The 24,109-nt window shown below is 34.2% G+C and overlaps 3 protein-coding genes across 3 annotated transcripts; 1 reads left to right on the forward strand and 2 right to left on the reverse strand.

The window, feature by feature from the left end:
• Positions 1–1,388: 1,388 nt before the first annotated feature.
• On the forward strand, positions 1,389–8,006 carry LOC105948686 (kinesin motor protein-like protein). Its single transcript, XM_012971920.2, has 14 exons — positions 1,389–1,707; positions 1,819–1,953; positions 2,058–2,310; positions 2,822–3,043; positions 3,129–3,320; positions 3,435–3,539; positions 3,675–3,752; positions 4,029–4,110; positions 5,154–5,316; positions 5,499–5,843; positions 6,179–6,397; positions 6,495–7,059; positions 7,142–7,207; positions 7,391–8,006. Exons 3-14 carry the CDS (start codon positions 2,104–2,106, stop codon positions 7,571–7,573), a joined length of 2,427 nt encoding a protein of 808 aa, XP_012827374.1. The 5' UTR covers positions 1,389–1,707; positions 1,819–1,953; positions 2,058–2,103; the 3' UTR covers positions 7,574–8,006.
• A 235-nt stretch (positions 8,007–8,241) lies between these two features.
• Positions 8,242–12,513, reverse strand: ESD4 (Cysteine proteinases superfamily protein). The gene is made up of 9 exons (XM_012971927.2): positions 11,202–12,513; positions 11,038–11,117; positions 10,869–10,962; positions 10,663–10,761; positions 9,730–9,822; positions 9,516–9,635; positions 9,207–9,310; positions 8,949–9,021; positions 8,242–8,625 (listed from the first exon to the last, which is right to left on the reverse strand). The coding sequence occupies exons 1-9, from the start codon at positions 12,057–12,059 to the stop codon at positions 8,563–8,565; spliced, it is 1,584 nt and encodes a 527-aa protein (XP_012827381.2). The 5' UTR covers positions 12,060–12,513; the 3' UTR covers positions 8,242–8,562.
• Positions 12,514–18,475: 5,962 nt separating this feature from the next.
• On the reverse strand, positions 18,476–24,044 carry LOC105948679 (BTB/POZ domain-containing protein). Its single transcript, XM_012971910.2, has 12 exons — positions 23,586–24,044; positions 22,565–22,748; positions 22,369–22,437; positions 22,194–22,292; positions 21,969–22,048; positions 21,064–21,883; positions 20,148–20,821; positions 19,786–19,870; positions 19,614–19,665; positions 19,472–19,521; positions 19,040–19,087; positions 18,476–18,955 (listed from the first exon to the last, which is right to left on the reverse strand). Exons 1-12 carry the CDS (start codon positions 23,948–23,950, stop codon positions 18,779–18,781), a joined length of 2,703 nt encoding a protein of 900 aa, XP_012827364.1. The 5' UTR covers positions 23,951–24,044; the 3' UTR covers positions 18,476–18,778.
• Positions 24,045–24,109: the final 65 nt, after the last annotated feature.

The raw sequence follows: 24,109 nt of genomic DNA on the forward strand, positions 1-24,109 counted from the left end.
TTTTTTTAATACATAGTGCTAGCCTGCTAGGGGTCCTAATGGTATTAAATGCAATCAATTTGTAGGTCTATTTATTTTATTTACAACTTAGGTATCTAAATTATGAATGTGACTACCTTCTACAATACAATAACACTAAATAAATGTCAATAATCCAAATAATGAACAAAACAAAACATTTGAAACAGTTTTTTTTTAATTCCCCATTGGAAAATATTGTCCATGAAATTGATGATTGAACATTTTGAACACACATGACACTATTATGTCTTAATCATCAGCAGAATCCAATGTGACTATCATTTTTCATTTCTTTTGTTTTTATTATATATATATATTTATATATTAAATTTTAATTAATATTATTATTATTTTGTCACAGGGTAAGTGAGAGTAATTATCCCCTGTAAACATGGTAAAAAGCAAAACTGTCAGCCCTCAACTGCAAGTTTTTGGACACTGTGAGATCCATCAAATTCAGGGACCCAAATAATAAATTGAAGCCCATCAGGGGCAGAAGTGTCATTTCCACTATTCGTAGGAGTGAAGAAAATAGAAAATCATAAGACATGGGCTTGTGGCCCAATCAGAATTGGTCGGCTCCCCCACGATTTGTTTTCACACTTTGTCCCTAATTATTTAATTAAATTTGTTAATCTAAATTTAATCTCACTTTTTTTTATTGTATCATATTAATTTTTTTATTGTATCATATTTAATTGCACGTTCGCATATATATATATATATATATATATATATATATATATATATATATATATTTTTTTATGATTGGAATTGTAAGAAATTGCCTCTTGTACTGGAATTACTAATAGGATAAATTTCGGTCACCCTGCAATGTCAAATTACGAAAAATATTTATTATGTCAAATTTTATTCTACGTCATTCATAGCTATGTTAAATTTAGTGGAATCTTCTAGATTATGTTGAATATTTTCAACTTTGTACCTATTTTACCCCATTCGAGCTCCACATTTTGAAACAAAGTAATCATAAGATGTGTCTCCTAGCTCGTAAATATCAGATTGTTGTGCATAAAAGAACTGCAATTTTGCACAAAACAAGTGCAAACTAGAGAACATTCCATGAAATATAGATGATTATGTTGACATTTGACATCATAAGATAAAAAACGTAAGAAAATTTCATAGTTAAAAGGAGTAGTTATAATTACCCAAACATAAGGGTTTTTTTCGTAATTTAACTTTATTTATCTAAAAGGTAAATATATTCACCGGTGAAGGGCAAAAATGTCAGATAATTAATTATTCAAAACGAGCCGTTTAATCGTTTCTTTATTTCAAAAGATAACACCATCCATTATTGTGAAATACGTTTGCAGGTATATTATTATTATTATTATTATTATTATTATTATTATTATGTAAACAAATGCAGAGATACATATATCTGAACAAAGTTAAAAGCAAAAGAAGAAAAATTACACGCAGATAAATATACATACATGTAGATACATATATAATATATATATATGATTATATATATACACATATTCATCATCATCATTGTCTGACGCTCCATTCCACTCTCTCAAGCAATCTCAACAAAATTCTCGGAGAAATTTAATTGCCGAACCAAATTTTTTTTTTTTTAATTTATTTTTTATGTTTTTTTTTCTTCAACTCTCAGATCTGCCCACATTTCATGTTCGATTGATTTTGATTCAGGTCTGAGGATATGGATTTCAGTTTTTCCATTTCAATGACTTCATTCCCGAAAATCTCAATTGAAATTTGCATTTATTTTAACCTTTTTTTTTCCGGTGATAATCATTTTAGGGGGAAAAAAATCGGCAAGAGAATCTGGATAATCGGTGGAAATTTTGAGAGATTCAATCGCGTCGGATTGCGGTTGATTTTGGCTTGCAGGAAGCGCGTTGATGTGTTGCGTCGATTTTAATTTTCATCATATTTGTATGTTTATCTGAATTTCTCCCCCCTTTTTTATTTTTGTCTGTGATTCATTGTTTGTTGCGGTGAGGAATTTATGTTAATCTGTTGGATTTTCGGTGTTGAAGTGTGGAAGAAGTAGATCTTAGAAAATTGGCTCCCCAAAAGAGAACGATGCGCCACGGGGGTGGCCAGATGCAACAGAGCGGCGGGGCTGCAGCCACCGCTCTGTACGAGAATGGTGGACCAGGGGTGTCCGGCGGAGATGCAGGGGATGCTGTTATGGCACGGTGGCTCCAGTCTGCCGGATTGCAGCATCTGGCCTCTCCAATGGCGTCCAATCCAGTGGATCACCGCATGCTCCCTAATCTCCTAATGCAGGTAATAGATTTAGGTCTTCTTCTTCAAATTGGAAATGGTTATTTATGCTTTAAGTCCATTTTCTCTCTCTTGAATTGGAAAATGGTTCAGTTATGCTATAAGTAGATTCTCGTTTTTATTTATTTCTGTGGGAAATATGGAATGTGAACTTACAGCATCATTTACATACCTTTGATTGGCAATAGTTGCACAGTGGCACTGTTTTTGCTTGAATTCTTGACAGGATGTTCGAAGAGTATGCAAACCTTTGTGATGCTAAAACAGAATTTTGACTTATTTTACTAGACACGTCTTTATAACTAAGATTTTGTGGAATTTTTACTTAGTAATGCACGCTGTTTATCCATATAACCATCACTTCTATCTTTTTAATGATGCTTACTGGATACTGTTTTTGTTCTATTTTTTCATGGGGAGGAAATATCAATGGAAAATGACTTGTTTTATTGATTTCTGTGTTCATGAAATTTTGAATTCGTGATTAATTGTGAGATTGTGATGATATATGAAGGGCTATGGACCACAGTCTGCAGAAGAGAAACAGAGACTTTTCAAATTAATGAGGAATCTCAACTTTAATGGTGAAACTGTGTCCGAGCCTTATACCCCAAGTGCCCAAAGTTCAGGTGCATTTGCTCCATCAGAGGGATTTTATTCTCCGGAATTCAGGGGGGATTTTGGAGCTGGACTTCTGGATCTACATTCTATGGATGACACAGAGCTCTTATCTGATGTATGCTTATTGAAAATTATATGCTTCTTGGTAAAACTCGAAAGGTCCTGGCTATTAATGAACAACTCGCTTTAATTTATTTCAGCATGTTATCTCAGAGCCATTTGAGCCATCACCTTTCATGCCTGCTGTGACTAAAGCCTTTGAAAGTGACATTGATGCGGTAACCAGCAGGCAGCAGAGAGGGCAACCAGATGTAGAAGCTGCTGCTGGATTACCTGCCAACGAGAAAGAAAACAGCACAAGAGAAAATAACGTTGCTAAGATTAAAGTTGTGGTATGAAAAGCCTCTGTTTAGTTTTTGATTACCTAGAATTGCATTCTACTTGATGCAAATTCTGTTTAAACCATGTACATACTTATAGAATGTGTATTTTTCTTCTGAGTTCAGGTTCGCAAGAGGCCTTTAAACAAGAAGGAAAATGCTCGCAAAGAGGATGATATAGTGACCGTGCATAATGATGCCTACTTAGCTGTCTATGAACCCAAATTAAAGGTCTTTAAATGTTTTTACATCTTGAAGTATTTAATGTTTTGCTTTTTATGTTGTCGATGTTGACTACTTTGGGTCTGTATTTATCATCCTTTAATTTTCGGATGTTGGAACTCACATGTGAGAATCATTGTAAAGGTTGACCTGACTGCATATGTGGAGAAACACGAGTTCTGTTTTGATGCGGTTCTAGATGAGTATGTGACGAATGATGAGGTAATAATACCTTCCTTGGTTATAAGTTTATTTTTGGATTGTTTTGTTTAACATCGATGTATTGCTTTCAAGTTTATTCTTAGTCAACTGTGCAATAACAAAATAATTTTCCTGTTTCCTACTTTCTGTTTCATTAGCTAGTTCATTTTCCTTGTGTTTTCTTTTGTGATGCTGAGACCCAGGGGAGGCTGAGGTGGGGGACTAGGTGGGGATTTTGCTAACAGTTACCATTTAGGTTTATTTTCTCTCTAACATTCTTCTTGCATGTTTAATCAGGTATACCGTAACACTGTGGAACCAATTATACCCACTATTTTTCAACGTACCAAAGCGACATGTTTTGCATATGGTCAAACAGGTATGCATCTCTTTCTTTTCCTGATTGCATGTGATTGATTTATCGACTTATTGTGGCACAGTTTGCTGCCGTGCCTTGTATTTTAATGACATGCTTCAAGTTCAAGAGAGTGCGCACACCCACATCACTGTTTAGATCATAAAACAACTGAGGTTTCACTAATAAAAATGCATATATTAGTCTTGTATCATGTCCAGTAGTACAATTCATTTATATGACTTGTTCACCGAGAGAAAATTGTTTTATTTACTGATTTAGGAAATTCATACATAGGTCTTGTCTTTTGTTGTGATTGACTATCGTATGGTTGATTTTATGGAACCATTACTGTATATCTTTATCCTTTGGCATATCTGTTAGATGTTCGAAAGGATGCTGTCAAGTTGTTCACATATTCGATGACACCCCTTCAGTATTTATTTTATGATCATTTGTTGATACAATCGTTCTTGAATCTATCTTATTTCACTTTAAAGGTTTGTTGCTAGAGTTGCTATTTCGTATGCAGGTAGAAAATTAGGGCGCTTTTCATATTCTTAGAATGCATAACTGGATCTAGGGAACTGGTCTTAGATTTGACAATATTTGTTTCCAGAGATTTCAGGCTTCCAAAGTGGAATTTGGAAATTTTACACCAGGAGGTGATTTAGAACTATGTTTCTTTCCTATTTTGAACTGTCAATTACATGCAAGAAAAGGTGAAGGAGAATTTAGAATCATTCATTGGGCGTACTTTCAACACCTTCATCTGTAAACTATTCTGTAAGTTTGGGAGCTCGGTTGCGAACTCTGTCCTCTATGAAAAGAGAGAATATCCATACAGTTTTTCCCCATTAAGTATTTCTATGAGCACTTTAAATATTTCTCTTAGAAGCCATTTTGGTCAAGGACTAAATTGTCCTGTGCAGCTTATAGCTTTGAGAAACTGAACTGTGCAAATTTCTTTCTGTTGGTCTTGTTACGTATGTTCATCTCAGACTATGATTTAGATCCTATAAATTCTATTAGGTAATTTGATTACTTGTCCCCTTTTTTCCCCGTAGGAAGTGGCAAGACGTACACCATGCAGCCATTACCTCTGAGAGCAGCAGAAGACCTCGTTAGATTGCTGCATCAGCCAGTTTATCGCAATCAAAGATTCAAATTGTGGCTTAGCTATTTTGAGATATACGGGGGAAAGCTTTACGATCTTTTGAGCGACAGGAAGTTAATACTCTTTCTTGATTTCCTTTCACTTGTATTGATGGGACTTTCAAATTACTAAAACATCTGAATGTATGCAAAGCATTTTTTATCCTTTTAGGTTCAACAATCATGAAATTTATATGATGCTAGCATCCTCACACTAAACTTGAATTGGTTCAATGTTTTGGATATTTCTTGTGTAGGAAATTATGTATGAGAGAAGATGGTAGACAACAAGTTTGCATTGTCGGACTGCAGGAGTTTGAAGTCTTAGATGTGCATATCGTGAAGGAGTATATTGAGAGGGGAAACGCAGCTAGAAGTACCGGTTCTACTGGTGCTAATGAAGAGTCTTCAAGATCGCATGCCATTTTGCAACTGGTTGTGAAGAAACACAGTGAGGTGAAAGAATCTAGGAGGAATAACAATAATAATAATAATGATGTAAATGAATCCAGGAATGGGAAGGTCGTTGGCAAGATATCTTTTATTGATCTTGCTGGCAGTGAGAGAGGTGCCGACACCACAGATAATGATCGACAAACACGGTACTAGTTTCTGCTGTTACACACTAGATTATCCTTATCTGACATGAAAAAAAAAAAAGAAAACCAAGGGCTTGTTGATGGTTGGTATCAACCATAGGATATGGTACTGTTTCGATAATCAGATCTGATATTGCATCTAATATGTTTCTTTCTCCATTTGATATTCCTCTAAAGATTCTTCATTATCAATGGTGAAGGATCAAGTAAATGCATAAAATTGAATTTTCCTGTTTTAATTCCTACGTGGAACTAATTATACTTTTTTCACTCTCTCCCGTCTTTGCTACTCTTTTTAGCTGGCCATTTTTTTATATGTAATGATTTTGTTGATGCAGAATTGAGGGAGCAGAAATCAACAAAAGTCTATTGGCACTGAAGGAGTGTATTCGCGCTCTTGACAATGACCAGATTCACATCCCATTCCGTGGGAGCAAACTTACTGAGGTGCTTCGGGACTCCTTTGTTGGCAATTCAAGAACAGTGATGATTTCTTGTATTTCTCCGAATGCTGGTTCGTGTGAGCATACTCTCAATACTTTGAGATATGCTGATAGGTGGGATTTTCTTTTCTTCTATTCTTTTTCTTCCTCGAATAATTCCTTCTGCAGTTTTTGCATGGCTCAACTCAATCAATGGCTATTATTTAATCAGGGTTAAAAGTCTTTCGAAAAGTGGGAATCCGAAGAAGGATCAGGCTAGTTCATTGCCACCTTTTGTTAAAGATTCTTCATCAGCTCAAACTCTGCCTGTTACTACTGAGACAGAGGATGTTTATGATCAATATCAAGAACCTAAAGCAGTGGATACAAGTAGAAGGGACAAGGAAACTTCATCTTTCAATTTTTCTACCGATGACGAAAAACAACAACCCTCCGGTTTTTCTTCCAATTTCAACTTTAATGCCCGTGACGAAAGTGGCCCTGATGTTAAAAATGCTTACAAGGGTTCTACTAGTCAGAAGACATTAATACCATCAGTTGCGTATTCACACAGTGCAACTGATGTAGAAGAAAAGGTTCAGAAAGTCTCTCCACCTCGGCGGAAAGCTTACAGAGATGAGAGGCTCGAAAAGCCAGGACTTGGGCCAAGAAAAGAAACTGATTACTCGGAAATTCCATCCATTAGTTCTAAGCATCAACACGTAAATAATCCTAGCACACCTAAACATTATGAACCTGAGCCACCTCCTGACGGGAATATCAATGAGATACTTGAGGTTCGTTAATTCATTTTTAATTATCAAAAATACTTTTTTAAGGGCATGTCGATAATATGTATAATTTATTTTGTCTATGTAGGAAGAAGAGGCCCTCATTGCAGCTCACAGAAAGGAGATTGAAGATACTATGGAGATAGTTCGTGAAGTAATTTTTCCACCCCTCTATTTTCTCTTATTTCTCGTTCCTGTGCTGGAAATATCATTTATGTTTCAATCCACAGCGGATAATTTGAATTTAGCTAAAACAACTTTGAAAAAGTGAACTGTAAAATTACTAATTGAAGAAACATGGAAAATGTGACTTGATTTGCTTGCTTTTGCATACCAGGAAATGAAACTATTGTCAGAAGTGGATCAACCAGGAAGCCATATCGACAATTATGTAACGCAATTGAGTTTTGTGCTGTCACGCAAAGCAGCTAGTTTGGTAAGTTTACAAGCTCGCCTTGCAAGGTTCCAACATCGGCTGAAAGAGCAGGAAATACTGAGTCGAAAGAGGGTACCCCGCTAAAGAGCAAACACTTGCGAAAACCGATGCAACGATATTCTTGTTTTGCTGTACCGATTATAGCGTGTTACTTCTTTTACCGTCACGAAAGTCACCTGGTGAAAGTTTGTATTTGTGAAGGAAATGAAAAATGAATAGATTTAAAAAAGAAAGAAAGATAAGAACTGTGGAGGGAAAGTTTGTGCTTGTGGGACTAACCGATACTCGGATTGTGTTTTATAACAATGTAATTTGAACCGTATAGTGCTCTGCAACTATCGCACGTCTAATGCGAAATTATTTAAGTGCTGCAGCTTCAAAGCTCAATTTTATTGATTATATTGCATTCTCTGCTTTTGACAACTGAGTGTTTGAATGTTTTCCGAATCATTTGTAGATTCAATTTGTGTAACAAAACAGTGTCTGAATTATGTGAATGATGATCCGTTCTTGTTTATGTTTTGCTTTGCGTGATTATGACTCGTAAAATTGATCAATGGGCTTGGTTTTTAATGAGTTATTTCTACAATTATTAGCGAAAGGTCTTGTGCAGTTCAATCAGGCTTTATTAGCTCAGTATCTGCATAACAAAAAACGCAGTCGTGAAATCTGCGGAACCGTATACAATTCCAACATTCACGACTGGTAACCGAGTGCATGAAAAGTCTCTCATATGATAATACACAAAAAAATGACTAACAAATAAATCAAATCTTTCTTCCAATGATGAATTCACAACCTTTAATACTATCAACAGATCTTTCTTAGAAACAAAAAAGGTTCAAAAAAGGGAAAATGAAATCACCTATCTTGTTGCACTTCTTTTGAATTTCACAAGCAATATATCAGAACTACACTTGCAGAAGTTGACTGCGATTATAAAACTCCATCCCTTTTTCCTTTCGCACAAGAGGATGCATTTTTTTTATACGACAAAAACCCAATCTCAACAGTTCTGCCTTCAACCAATCAAGATCATAGTATGGCAAACGAATCAATCAGTCCTTATAATATCACTCGGCTCTCAATTTCAAGATCTCATTAGCTGTCCGCAGCCTAAAATATGGCATATGTTCCTTCAAAAAAATAGATAGACTTCAAAAACTCTTGTACGATGGAACATATGGGAAGAAAAATACAACATATACTATGAATTTTATTTTGTTCGTCTCTAACGGCCCAACATAAATAAACTACTAAATGAAGAAAAGTAAACATACGCCCAAACGCAAAAGTTCAAATACAAATATGGAAATCACACGAAATCATGTTAAGAAGATCATGCACTAGCACCTATTTAACCTTGCAGTACCATAAAAAATCACACACACACACCGAGCAAGGTGAACGCCACGAGCACACAGCTATACTAATATAAAATCTGAATAATAAGGCTTACTTGGCTAAAACGCAGTCCAATGTCTCTGCTATAGAAGTCAGCATATTTGATCATGAACATGCCACAGTCAAACCTGTAAAGAACTAAAATTTAATTTTCACAAGACTTATGACAACGATAGATTTTCACGAGCAAGTCATCAAACTGATACTAACATGGCTAAACATTATATTACATCAAATTCCTGTTTTTCTTTTCAGAATAATCTTTCAAGTAATGACATTTCCTAAGTCATAATCAGATAGTCGAACATGTTACCCATTTTCCTGCTCGGGAAGGTTCATGACAGCTTCGTGTTCCCATGAATCCACATCAATGCATTTTCCACACTTGTCCTTTATCTCATCAACGAAGTACCTCGCCTGCATTTCAGAATTAATGATGAAACCCCCCTTTCTTTTTTGCATGGATAATTTAATGTAGCACATGAAAATACACCCCTGATCTTCAGTAATAAATAAACAGAAATCTACAGATATTATTATTATTTTTTTTATTTACAGATATTAATTAAAATGAAAGAACCAAAAGAAATCTTCAATCAGCCTAATAAGAGTGCAACCATACCAGTACACTCGTAACTTGTGTGTCAACTCCTTTGAGTGAATCAAGATACTGAAACTTGTGATCCCTTTTGTTGATGACTGCTAAACACCAGTGAACTTCTTTGTGGATAGGCACAAAAATCTAAGGAACATGAGAAATATGGAATGAGATAAATTATACAACTCAAAATGGGAGAGAACAAAATAACACGAAATTAAATTGCTTAAAACTGTACCTTGTCACACTCTAAAAGGCTATATCCAAGCTTTCTTTGCGAAGTCCATCTTCTAACTGATTGAAAATTGTAGCCACCCTTGCCGCTAATCAACTGGTAAATAACAAATGAGAAAATAGCAAGGGTGAGAATTTAGTGCAAAATATGATGCCTTACGGAAAAAAGTAGAAGTCAGAGAACGCCCAGATTCCGAAAGACAATTATAAATGCACGTAAATATATAAAATAATGAAATGAGCCATATAATCTATTCCATACTTCAAAATTTGTCTACGGCATTGTGCGAGTGAAAGAAACATGAAGTAACAAGAAGAATCCATAATATGATCATGACAGAAATTAATTTTGGTTTAATTTCTCTGATAAAGGTTCATCAAGTGCAAGATTATGTGAGCAATGGACATCACCACATCCATATAAAACACCAAATAAGCTTCCCACTCATAATATCTGTTCATGTTGAACAACAGCAGTACCAAAATTTGTACATTTATTGACTACAACAAGATTCAACAAAAGGCAACAGAATAGGCATAATCAAATTTTAATACTGTGTAGATCTTCTGGATAAAATTCAAGTAAATATGGACGTTTGAAGTTGACTTTAAAATACTATCGATTTGAATAGTAAACTGAGGTTATGTTATTCAGAAAAGACGAGTATCAGAATAAGCTGCAGTTTTTTGTTGTTCCGAATTCGATTCTACATGGATTTGCTTGCAAATGGAAAATAAATAAGTGTATTTCCAAATATTAAGGGTAATAAGTGCAACAAGTGTTCTTACCGATGTATAGAATAGATTATAATGTATATCAAGCTAACCTATAAACGAAATGCAACACGGCTATGTTGTTGTAGCTTATGCAACAACATCCCTTAACATAATTGCTCTACAATGAATTGAAAAGAAGGTCCGAGAGCAAGGAGCAAACCTTCTTGTAAAAGAAGGTATTAAAAAAATGGCATTTCAAAAACTTCTGTGGCTCCCTTTTTTCCCTTTCTTTCAACAGTTCAAAATATAAGTTAATGACCTGCAAAACAAAGCAAAGTAATGAACCCAAATCATACCATAACCTTCCAATAACAACTTCAGCATAAGATTTTCTAAACTTCATTACACATATGAAGAGAAAATCACCTCATCATTAAGCCATGCTCTAGGCTTCAAACATTGTAATTTTTCTCCGACAATATCAATATTTGAACTCTGATGAGTCACCAATACTTTTCTCCTGTAACAACAAGATGCATGATGAATAAGTGGAACATAAACATACAGTTTAATCTAAGAGAAATTACTAAAATACCTATTGGAATTGGACAATGCAGAATTAACTTTTTTCGCGTCCTCCTCAGTAAGTGGCACAAAACATTCTTCGGCTACATTCTGCAAACAAATGAAACCCCGTTATCATAAAATAAATAGGTCGTATAACTTCAAGTTAAATTTCAGGTAGTATAAAAGTGTGACCTTCTTGATATTCTCTTCTTTCTCTTGAGGCCGAAATAAATCAAACCAACGACGGCGCTTATGATTGACTTCTATGTCAAAACTTAGACTAGCAAGCCTAATGTCTCTTTTCTTTGAGCCATCAAGCAACCTCTTATAGTAAGGCACCCCTGAATCAACCTCTACCTGGTCGAACTGCATTAACCCGTTCTTCTCCTCATCGTCTACCTTTGCAATTCCACTTACATCTGTAACCACAGAAGAATCAAAAGACCGCAGTTCTTTCTCCACTGTCCTAACATTTGGTTCACGTAATTTCTCAACACCCCTACGTCCTCCCCTCGACTTACTCCCATTGTAATCCTCCACAATCTCCGCTTCGTCAACGCCCGAATCATCAGAGACATTATCCTGTTTATCGTCCTCACTGTCAATTTCAATCACCTCCTTTCCCTTTTGTTTCCCATGAGACACGTACCTTAAACTGCCCACTGCTGCATCCTTAGCTTTCTTGAATTTCCGTAAAAGAAAATGAAAACCAAATCTCCCCATTTTATCAGATGGGCTTTCCTCAGAACTAGCAGCAGTTTCAGTATTCTTAGCAGAAGAAGAAAATTTTCCAAACCTCGAATTCCTTACTGGGGCGTGAACTTCTCTCCCAAACCCTGATTTCCTCTCCGGGTACTGAGAAATTCTCGCGACAACAGAATTCGACGACGCGGGCCGATGATGCTCCACCGTATTTTGATTTTGATTCTGATTCGTGAAAATCGATAGCTTCGGTTTTTTGGCAATGTTACCGTACGACTGGTCGATTGGAGGACTAAGGGATTTGTAGTAATCGTCCCTTCGCTTCCTATTGTTAGTGAAAGCACCCATGGCTGAACCGGCCAATTGAGGCCGAAACCCTAGCTGAGAGGGCGTTGATTCATCCAAAAGCTCGCATTTTTTTTTTCTGCCGCAAAAATCCACGTGGCCTCGCGAAAAAAGGATGAAATTAATCGGGAAATTTGCTGCAATTAAACACAGCCTAGGGTTTTACCGATTTCAAAATCACTGTTGCATTCGAACAAGCGCTACGATTTGGACGAAGATGAAGATGAAAATGAAGACGGAAAAATGAAGGGATTCGAAATTCGGATTTCACAAATATTTAAGGATGCTGTTTTATTAATGTTATGGAATTTCTTTTTTATTTTAAAGCGAATTAATTTTAAAATAAATATTATTTTTGTTAATTACTATTTTGAATAAATTAAATAAAGTGAAAAAGGGTACTTTTGAAATTTTGATTTTGTGTAGAGCAGCACTACTTGTTTTAATACTATGTAGTGCTAAATGCTAAGAACCTCAACCCTATTATTATTATTATTTGGGTAAATTACAAACACCCCCCTGAGGTATGGTCAAATTACAAAAACACCCCTCTTGTTTGGATAATTACAACCACCCCCTCAACTCCTCAAATTTAGTGGAATCTTCGAGATTATATGGAATATTATCACTTGTGTACCCGTTTTATCCCATTCAAACTCTACATTATGGAGCAAGATGATCATAATATGTGATTTTTAGCTTGTATATATCAGTTTGTGGTGCATCGAAAACTGTATTTTTACACAAAACGAGTACAAATTAGAGCACATTCCACGGAATCTAAATGATTATGTTGAATTTGGCACAATAAGGGTGGAGGTGTAAGAAAAAATCATAGTTGAGGGGGGTAGATGTAATTATCCAAACAAGAGGGGGATTTTTGTAATTTGACCATACCTCAGGGGGTGTTTGTAATTTACCCTTATTATTTTTCATAAACTAATAAAACAATAATCTATATAATATATAAAAGTTGAATTGCATGCCTAATTGATTGACATTTGTCAATTTCAAATGATGACATGTCCTTAATTTCATCCAATGTGGCAAATTGATTGGTGAAAATAAATCATCAAAAAACATGTCACTATTTTCCAAAATTAAAAAGATATTAATTATTTAATTATATTTTTATATCATACCATTTATAAAATACTTTAAATATATCAACTTTATTGGAAAACTCTAAATAGTTTTATTTTTTAATTTAATTTCAATAGTAATTAATTTAATTTAAATTCAATTTAAAATCTTAACGTATTATAATTGTATGATTGACGGTGTTACGAAAATTGTGTATTTTAATTCATAAACTTGGATTTATATAAACAAAATATTGCAGAATAAATCATTTGATATTATACATTATACATGAACATGACCAGAGAATGTGTATCGTAAAAATTTCCCTGATGGTTGCTTCCATCTTACATCGACTCCCTTACGGTGTGATTTTTCACGGAATTTTTTTTTATTACGTGGAATATTCACCGAAAATGCAGATTCTACCTTGCACACGATATTTGTTTATGGTACTTTTCAAAGACAAAAATTACCGTAAGGGGCACTTTACACGAAATATTTTTTCTTCTTAAAATCTTCACAACTTTTTAGTATTACTATTACCTCCCCTAAAGGTATTTTTTGTATTTAAAAAGTAAGATAAAAGAAATGTCACGTCTGCAAGGGTAGAATCCACATATTACATGGAATAAAAAAAGATTCCGTAAAAAATCACACCATAAGGGGGTCGTGTAAGACATAAACAAACATCTGGGGGATTTTGGTAATTACCGATAAATAGGGGTGTTTTCCGTAATTTAGCCTAAGTTCATGAGGATTTTCATAATTTATCCTATTAACAACGATTATCGTTCTTTTCACTTCTTAATGTTTGCTTATACCCTTACATTATTTCAAATAATTTTAATGTCAGTTTGATAATATAATTAAATATTAATTTCTAATATATTTAATATGTGTTTCTTGATGTATCAGGTACCACACATAAGGAATTTGATATAAAAGTTGCGACATTGAATATAATTGTTTATTATACAAAATAATAGATCATTGCAAAAACATTGATGCAAAATCAAAATTAGGATTGTGATTAGTATTAGCATTAGAATTACGATTATAATTAATATTCTTTGAATTAGTATTGGTATTAATACTATGATTAGGATTCGGATTAATATAGTATTATAATTAATATTAGGATTAGGATTATGATTATGATTAAGATTAGTATTAGAATTATAATTAAGATTATGATTATTGATTAGTACTACAATTAGAGACATGTATTAGTATTATGATTATGATTAGCATTAGGATTAGGATTATGGTTAGAATTATAATTATAATTGTAATTAGAATTAACATTAGCATTAGCATTAGTATTATCAGTAGTAAAATTATTAGGATTATAATTAATGTTAGAAATAGGTTTAGGATTAGAATTATGATTAGGATTATAATCATGGTTAATGTTATATATGAATATGATTGGGAATAGGATAAGGATTTGGATAATATTAGTATTACACTTATAATCAACATAAGCATATCCAGATTAACATTAACATTAAAATTAGTATTAGAATTAGAATATGTACATTAGCATCAACATTAACAATATTAACATATTAGTATAAGAAATGGTATTAATATCAGTATTAATATTAGTATTAATATTAGTATTAGTAATAATATTAGTAATAGTATTAGTATTAATATTAGTCTTAATATTAGTGTTAATATTAGTTTTAGTATTAGTATTAATATTAGTATTAATATTAATATTAATATTAGTCTAAATATCAATATCGGTATCAATATCAGTATCGGTATAATTATCGATATCGACATTATTATCGGCATCAGTATCGGTATGGGTATCGGTATCAGTATCAGTATCAATATCAATATCAATATCAATATCAATATCAATATCATATCTGTATCAGTACCAATATCAGTTTCAGTTTCAGTATTTGTATCCGTATTAGTATTAGTATTAGTATCAGTATCAATATCAACATTTGTATCAATATCAGTATCAGTATGAGTATGCGTATCAGTATCAATATCAATATCATTATCAGTATCGATATTAGTACCACTATTAGTATCAATATTAGTACCAATATCAACATCAACATTAATATCAGTATTAGTATGAGTATCAGTATGATTGTTAGTACTTGTATGAGCATGAGTATCAATATTAGTATGAGTATCAGTATTGTACGACGAGTATCAATATGAGTATCAATATTAGTATTAGTATTACTATTAGTATCACTATGAGTATCGGTATTAATATCAGTATCAATATTGATATCAGTATTAGTATTAGTATTAGTATTAATATTAATATTGCTATGAGTATCAGTATTAGTGTAAGTATCAGTATTAATATTAGTATTAATATAATATTACTATGAGTATCAGTATGAGTATAGTATTAGTATCAGTATCATAATTATTATTGTTATTAGTATCAGTATTAGTCTTAGTATTAATTAGTATTAGTATTACTATTAGTATTAATATTAGTATCAATATCACTATTAGTATCACTATAAGTATCAATATTATTATTAGTTTTAGTCTCAATATTAGTCTTATTCTTAGTATTAGTATTAGTATTAGTATCAATATAACTATCATTATCAATGAAAGTATCGGTGTTATTATCAGTATTAGTATCAATATTAGTATTATTCTTAGTATTAGTATTAGTATCAATATGAATATTAGTATTAGTACGTATTAGTATTATTATTAGTATTGGTATGAGTATGAGTATTAGTATTAATATTAGTATTAGTAACAGTCAAGGTTCTAAAAGGCGGTTATCGGGTACGTGGCGGTTAGGGACCGCCACACGATAAATCGGCGCGGCGGTGATTTATCGGAGATAAATCGGAAATATATCGGTTTTTAAATTTAGTGTAATATATTTCTAAATATTATTTGTAAATACTCAAAATATATATAAAAAAATATTTAAACATAATTCTATCCTATCATTCATATGTTATTATATAATTCTAATTACTCAATAAATAAACAAAAAATTTAAAAACAATAAGATCATAATATAATAAAAGATTCTTACGAAATACAAATACCATGCAAGTCTTTCGCATCAACAATTAATATAAACACAACAAAGCATAAATTGCGGGGTAGTACTTGGTTTGGTTTTAGAAGTTGAAAGAATTGGAGAAAAACAAAAAATCAAAACAAATTTTCATTTTAATTTAAATTTAAAAAAAAAAAAAAAAAAAACCGATTTGTTGACCGATATATCGGTTTGACCCGCCAAAAAACCGCCGCAAACCGCCTCGCCGTAAAAAACCGATATTCCAAACCGCCTCAACAAAATCGTAAAGGTTTATAACCGATACCGATATGGCGGCCGATATATCGACCGCCACGACCGATATTTAGAACACTGGTATCAGTATTAGTATTAATATTAGTATTAGTATTAATATTAGTATTAGTATTAGTATTAGTATCAGTATCACTATAATTATCATTGTAAGTATCAATATTATTATTAGTATTAGTATCAATATTAGTTTTATTCTTAGTATTAGTATTAGTATCAAAATGAATATTAGTGTTAGTATTAGTTTTATTATTAGTATTAATATTTGTATTGGTAAGAGTATGAGTATTAGTATTAGTATCAGTATTATTATTAGTATTAGTATTACTATTAGTATCACAATTAGTATCAATATTTGTGTTAGTATCATTATTAGTATCGGTATTAATATTATATTAATATCAGTATTAGTATTAGTGTTAGTATTGGTATTAGTATTAATATTAGTATTAGTATTAGTATTAGTATTAGTATTAGTATTAGTATTAGTATTAGTATTAATATTAGTATTAGTATTAGTATTAGTATTAGTACCAGTATTTGTACCAATATTAGTATTAGTATCACTATTAGTATTAACATTAGTATTAGTATTAGTATTAGTATTTAATATTAGTGTTAGTATTAGTATTAGAATTAGTATTAGTATTAATATTAGTATTAGTATTAGTATTAGTATTAGTATTAATGTTATTAGTATTAATATTAATATTAGTATGAGTATGAGTATCAGTATTAATTGAATTAGTATCACTATTGGTAACAATATTGGTATCAGTATTGATATCGGTATTGGTATCAACATTGGTACCAGTACTGATAGTGGCATATACATCATATCTCTTTTGCTATATTTATAAGTTTTATTGTTGTTTGAGTAATGTGCATCACTAATTGAACGCCATTAGTCATAAACTTGCAAATTATTTGAATATCTATTGTGTTACTTCTCTGCTACCGTGTTGTTACCTTAGTTATTTTGCAGAAGATTCACATGTTGTAGTAGATTGCAATCCAAAAAATAGAGTTATACCATATGTTTTAAATGATTTCACTTAATCTTGATATCGTGTTTTGCGCGCTTCATGCTTTCTTATTTGTAATATATAACTTAATTTTATATGTTACAACTCTAAATTAAGAGATAAAGTTTGTTTTTTTATTTCCTTCCATTTTGTTTTCCTTGAATTGGTATTGTTATAAAGAGATAGTCGTTTACATAACTTTATTTTTTTTATTGTGAAACTGACCTCCGTGCAACGCACGGGTGAAATACTAGTTTAAAGAGTGAAAAAAGTATTTATAATTAAAATAAAATTAATATCATGCCAACGGTTTTTTAATTCGATTACGACGATCAATGAATTTGTATACAATAAAAGTTAATATCGCTTTGCCAGCAGTTTTTTTTTTTGAACTCGTCGTAAATCCTTGATCAAAATCTTGTTGCACTTCGATCGATTTCATAATTGGGACATGGTTTACATGTATTTAGACACGTCGCAAATTCAAATATCTTCATCGGTAGATAATTAATTGTATCTTTTTTCATTTAGGCAGAGAAATAATATTTCCGATTTCTAGGATTGGGTTGATATCACAGCTTTCATTGTAAATAATTCTTATACAACAACGACAATTAAGAAATTATTGGTAAAATATAAAATTAATTTAATTTAAAACAATTATAACTTCAAAGTCCAAATTCAATATAAAATAAAATTTAAAATCAAAACTAAATTAATAAAACTACTTCTAATATAGAGCCCAACACAATACAACCCGATCCAGCCCATTTTATTTTTTCCAGCAACCCAATCCATTTAAACATATTTACAAATACATTATTTAAACATATAATAATAATAAAAAAATTATCTAGCATGCAAAATGACTAAAATACCCTTACAAGATCATACAAACGGAATCATACCGTAACATGAACAAGCCTCACAGTACCATTTTGAGCAACTAAAGACAAATAAACGAGAAAGAACAAAAGAATGTCGAATTTTTCGATGCCAACTGTAACATGCAATAAACACGATACACGTTTCTTTACTGTTTCAACGCCGTTTTCGATGTCAAACGAACACCAAAGATTGTTCGTCATTTCTATGTAAAACACTAAGTTACTATACGGCGTAAAGAGTGTGTTTTATATATATATACACAAGTTCTGTGATCCTAACAGCAGAACTGCACTAAATCTTTAAAAAAAAATAGAACCGGCAATTTACAGAAGTAATTCAAATTCAAAGTTTAGATCCGATACGAATATTGCGTGTTTTAGGAATACCTTAGAAAAGGAATATTAGATAAGCTGTACAACAGCAGCAACTCTGAGTGCACCGTTTTGGAGAAGATCTCCTAGCTCGTTGAACAACAGTGCTGTTCGCCAACCCCATCCCTTTGGAGCTTTCGGTAGAAGTGTTCCTGTTTGCTTGTAGCTTCCGAAAACCATAACTTCTCTCTTCGATGGACATATTAACTGATTGTTCGTACATTCAAACAATTAGTTCAAGACGGATCGTTACTTTCTTAAAAATAAAGTATATTAGCTCAGTATATTCACCTGATATCTAGCAGTGACCTTTTCCCGTGAATCGACGTACATATGGACCTGAGATCATGGTAGGCAGCAAAACAAGAATGAATTAAATTGCATTTAGATACAATGGGTTGAAGTTATTTTGAGAACAAAGAACAAGAAAAAATTATAGTTCAATTTCTTTCGGTGAACTTGCTAACTTGGGGTTATAGATTGAGCAAATGCAAAGCATCACGTTACGGTTAAGAGTGGGTTGGACAAAGCTTTTTTAATATAAAAATATCTTGGTTTTTGTTAATATTACAATGAGTAAATAGTGTTGCATCATTTTACCACAAAGAATTCTCATCGTCGTAAGATGTGTGATTGCCCCTTATATGAGATGCAAAACACCTTTCAAGGTTGTGTTTGCAGCCCAAAGTGCATTAAGGGGAAAAAAAAACCGATCCAAAGTACCTTTCTGAGTGGATCATAGATCTCTGCCTTCCGCCGATGAAGAAACAGACCTGAATGAAGATGATAAACAAAGGAAAAACAATAAAAAATTCGGTTATCTTTCAAAGAGATATTTAGTCTGGCAACGGTTTAGGAAGAATACCAAGGGTACGCCGTCCTTGAGGATCTTCGTCACTAAAAGCCTGAACACTTATCTTGAGATCAAAGAGACCAATAAAATAAAACTTTTAAATATCAATTAAAAGAAAATGTAGAACAGGGAGCAATATCAACAGAATCAATAGAAAGAAAATAAACTGTTATCTGTTTCATACCTTCCACAAGGAACCTGCATAAAATGCTTCAGGAGAGTGCTTAACTTGGCCATCGACGAGTCTATGAACATCCTGAAATTCAACCCTGCAAAAATCAGAAGACGGTGATCAGAAACTACTCAAAGGATTCAAGAAGCTAACTACTGGATTTTGACATCTTCCGGAAGTTCTTCATTAACTAAAATAAGTCAAACATAGACGATACAAAAAATAATCTGGTGTAATGAGTAGGTCTCATCATCCCAAATGGGAGGTGTAAGCGAAAGGCAGGCTTCTTAGATAATTCACACGTGCAGTCATTGTTAAATGAGCAACTTCTAAAGCAAGAACCCAACGACTATGTAAGAAGAAAGTATGCTTACGCAAAGCGAAAAGGCGGGAAATGAGTCAAAGGTGTCTTCAGATCCAATGATATAGCACTACTCGTATTCTCCCACTCAATTCCCGCAGCATGCTCAGGTGACTCAGTCATTTGCACGGGAACACCACTGGTACTTGATCCAGGGTTTACGGATCCTGTCTCGTATTCCCTTCCCATTTGCACCTCATGCACATGAGTGACGTCACTTGACCCTTGACTAAGCCCAACCAAAGCTGTCAACCCATCCACAGCAAGTTCCCCATTGTTGTCACCTCTGTTTTCTGGATCATCGTTAGCATGAGGTTGCTGGTTGCTTCGGTTGCCAATACCAAATGGAACTCGAGAAAACACATAACGAGTTGGAGGCCAAGCGGCTGCAGGTACAAATGTAGTTCCCCTTCCAATGCCGGCTAGCCCATCGATATGGCCCCTGTCATGTACACGAACTGGCCTGAAGATGCCGTTTCTTTCTCCTTGAGCGGAACTATTGATATAGACATGCCCTATGTCGTTGGGGGGTAAATTATTATGGTCATTATCTTGCACGTAGTATCCAGGTGCTGTTACTCCAGGCGAGTACCCAAATGGCTGTCTGCAGGCACATGCCATACTCATGCGGCAGCAGTTTTTGCACGTATCAGCACCAATTTCTTGTAACCTCTGGCTTAAAAGCATCTACGACATGCAGATAATGAAGAGATAAATGAATGAGATCTGTGCCTAATATATGAACAGTATCGAAAAAATTAATCATCCGCACATTCAAAATGGATCTTTAAATTGCACAGATACTCAAAGCATCAATTCATTAAATTTCGGGTTTTCTTGTTCACCAAAAAGAAAGGTCGCCCATATGTTGGGCATTTCAGTTCCTCTAAAGATGAAAACTATCGAAGCACAAGAAATCAGTAATATACCTGCAACCACAAACCATCGTTCACTGCTTTGCAAGGAAAGCCCATTTCTTCAAGATGCTTTCTTACATTTAAGAGTGCCTCAAAAGACATGTTACAATACAAAAGAGACCCCCCTTCAAAAATGTTGACAAAAGAATCATGATCTTCTATGCTCATCCCACATTGCGCTTTTAGACAAGTTTTTACCTCTCTTCTGCCCACAATCCTACCACCCCAAGTCAGAGATGACATGTTGCATCTTTCCCATTCATTGGGTATCATCACATTACAGGAGGAGTTCATTGACATGCAGTGCATTTGATCTCCTGAAGGCCAACTGCTGTTCAATTGGTAGCATGAATCTTCATCCGACGGCCCTTCCAAGGCCAAAACATTGCCTGCTGATCCACTCATTCCAACAGCATTATGTATATTTAGATAAGAACAAGAAGGAATAATGCCATCTGAGTAAAATGTGTTACTTGCTGAAGGTCGTTCATCGTAGCAATCGTATCTTGAATCCAAATTAGATCCACTGTGTGCCGTTTGGGCTTGATCGACGTTGTCAACATCAGAATGGGAATCCACAACTGAGTCTGCAAGCTCAACCAAAATATTACGAGCAGTATTGCGGCCTTCAATTTCATCTTTTGGTTTTGTGCACCCTCGTTCGATTTCCGGCAAGTTATTTCCGCTTTCATCAGCCAAATGTTTCCTGATTACTCTGGAAGAGTCAGGATAGGTACTGGCTTCAACCTCACAACTTGGAGTGCGCTGCTCATGATGTTCTGCCTTGCAAAGTGTACCTTTTGCAAGAAGAGTGTGCAGCGCCAGTTCAAACCTTCCCCGATAATAACAACAAATTAGACAGTATTCAGTGTTAAGAAATAACTTTTACTATAAAAATATAATGAGGTTTTCCTCACCGTTTCTCTTCACTGGGCACCCATAATTCATCTGAGGTGAGTAAAGCGAGTAATGTTTGAGAGGAAAGTTTTGGAAGCACCTGATTTACTCAGAGGGTTAGATGAAACTCATCATAATTTTAAAAAGGAAAAGAAAAAACAAACTATTCTATTCACCAATCAGAGGCTAACAGAAAAAAAATTCATAGCCATAGGACCACATGAGCAGAAGATTGAAATATGTACCTCTCTCAATTCCTGGGCACCACTTTGACAGAGGTATCCCCAACAAGCATTTCTTACACGTTCCCCGTGTATGCCATAATCTTGGTTCTCAGCAAAGACCTACAATGACGCGAATGTCATTCCATATTGAATGGCTGATATCCAAATGAGTGATTGTTATCATAAATCATGAAACCTGATAAGTTAAGAAGTTTGACGACCATAATTCAGCAACAATGAAGTCTGTGCAAATCGCACATAAATCCTGCACGTAACAATTCCAAATATGTAAAGGTATGCAGAGAGATCGAATTTATAATCAAGGGAGCAGTAAGCAAAAAAGATTAATGCTTATTAAGCAGGCGGAAATTAAAAGAGAAGCAGCGCCTAACCTGAAGGTCAAGAAAAGATGCAGCAGCTAGAACTCGAAATGCATTAGTGTCGTTAAGCTTTGGATGATGTCCATATAGATATGCCAAAGCTATTTCCATTGCTTCAGCATTTACATTTTTGTCATCAACGTGCAATGTCAAAACTGGAGCATTAGCTTCTTTCCACGGGCCCTGAAGCATGTTCCTGCAACCACATTATAGGTGAATGTAAGCCCCTGCTATTTGAAAATTACAGAACAACGGGGGGGGCTGCAGTGGTACATACGAGAAAATACAGCCTGTCAGTTCCTTCACTTTTATAAAACATTCTAACGATTTAAAAGCCCAACAACTAACTTCTACCATTACCAAACCATGTCATCTTAACAAACTCATTGCTTCTTTTAATCTCAATGAATCCACCATGCAGATATATTCAAGGCAATGTTGCCGTGTACACCAGTACACCATAGGCATCGAGGGCATGCACTAATGAATATATCTATTCAACCTTCCTTCCAGAAGACAATTCCAAATTGGCAGCAAGTTAATTATGCTTATTGTTACTAATGGTCCTCTTTCTCATTCAAGTTTCCATTGAGCGTTCAACATCACTGTTCTTCACTTAAGCAATCACTTAGTGGGCGATAACGAAAAAGACTCGTGTTTCCTACAATGTGTTCGATTATTTTCTTAATTACGAAGAAGCACTGCTCACTCAATAGAAAGGTTCAGCCTGCAAAACAAGACAACCTGACAAAGCTAACGGACTTTCTTCGTTTTAGTTTTTGCATAATCAACTACCAGCCAACAAGTTAACTGAAACAAAAAAAATCAGTAGAGGATACATAGATTTGAACATCATAAAAATCATCAAAAAATGTTAGTAAATTTTCATTCAACCCAGCAACAAGCAATTGCAAATGCTTCAAAGGGGAAATCTCAGCTGTATCATAATGCAAAATAATTCAATAATCTTTACCTAATAATCTGAATACACACACACACACACACACACACACACACACACACGCAGACATACCGGAAGTAAGAGCTCCGGGAGAGTACGAGGCGGTGGAGGTAATAAGTGGACCCCATGGCGTTCAAAACGACATCGGAGAACAGACCATTATTAAACCCTTCCAATTGAATGTGATCGCAAAGTGACGCGAGGTTGCAATCGACGGCGGCGCGGCGCATCTCGCCACCTCCGCGCCTCTCACCCGCGGCACCGCCGTCACTATTGTCCGAATTCGAGGGCTCTTTCGTCATTTCCACCGGTCCGCCACCCTCCCCGCGGTGGCTGTGGTGGCTGTATCGTCTGATAGGGTACTGCTGCGGCTGCGATGGCAACAGCTGATGTTGTGGAGGTTCCATGGCGTATACATACAGCGAATGTGTATGCATAGGTGGGAATCTCAAATTGGGAATTTCGGAAATGGCCGACGCGCCGCGAGTGGGGAATTGCTGCCGAGAATAGTGGGAACTGGATACTCTCGGGAAAGGTGTGGAGAAAAAATTCGAAATTGCTAATAAGTCCCTGAACTTGTATTGAATATTTAATAA

Source organism: Erythranthe guttata, chromosome 7, assembly GCF_056151865.1.
Source record: "Erythranthe guttata isolate IM_541 chromosome 7, IM_541, whole genome shotgun sequence".
NCBI lineage: Eukaryota > Viridiplantae > Streptophyta > Magnoliopsida > Lamiales > Phrymaceae > Erythranthe > Erythranthe guttata.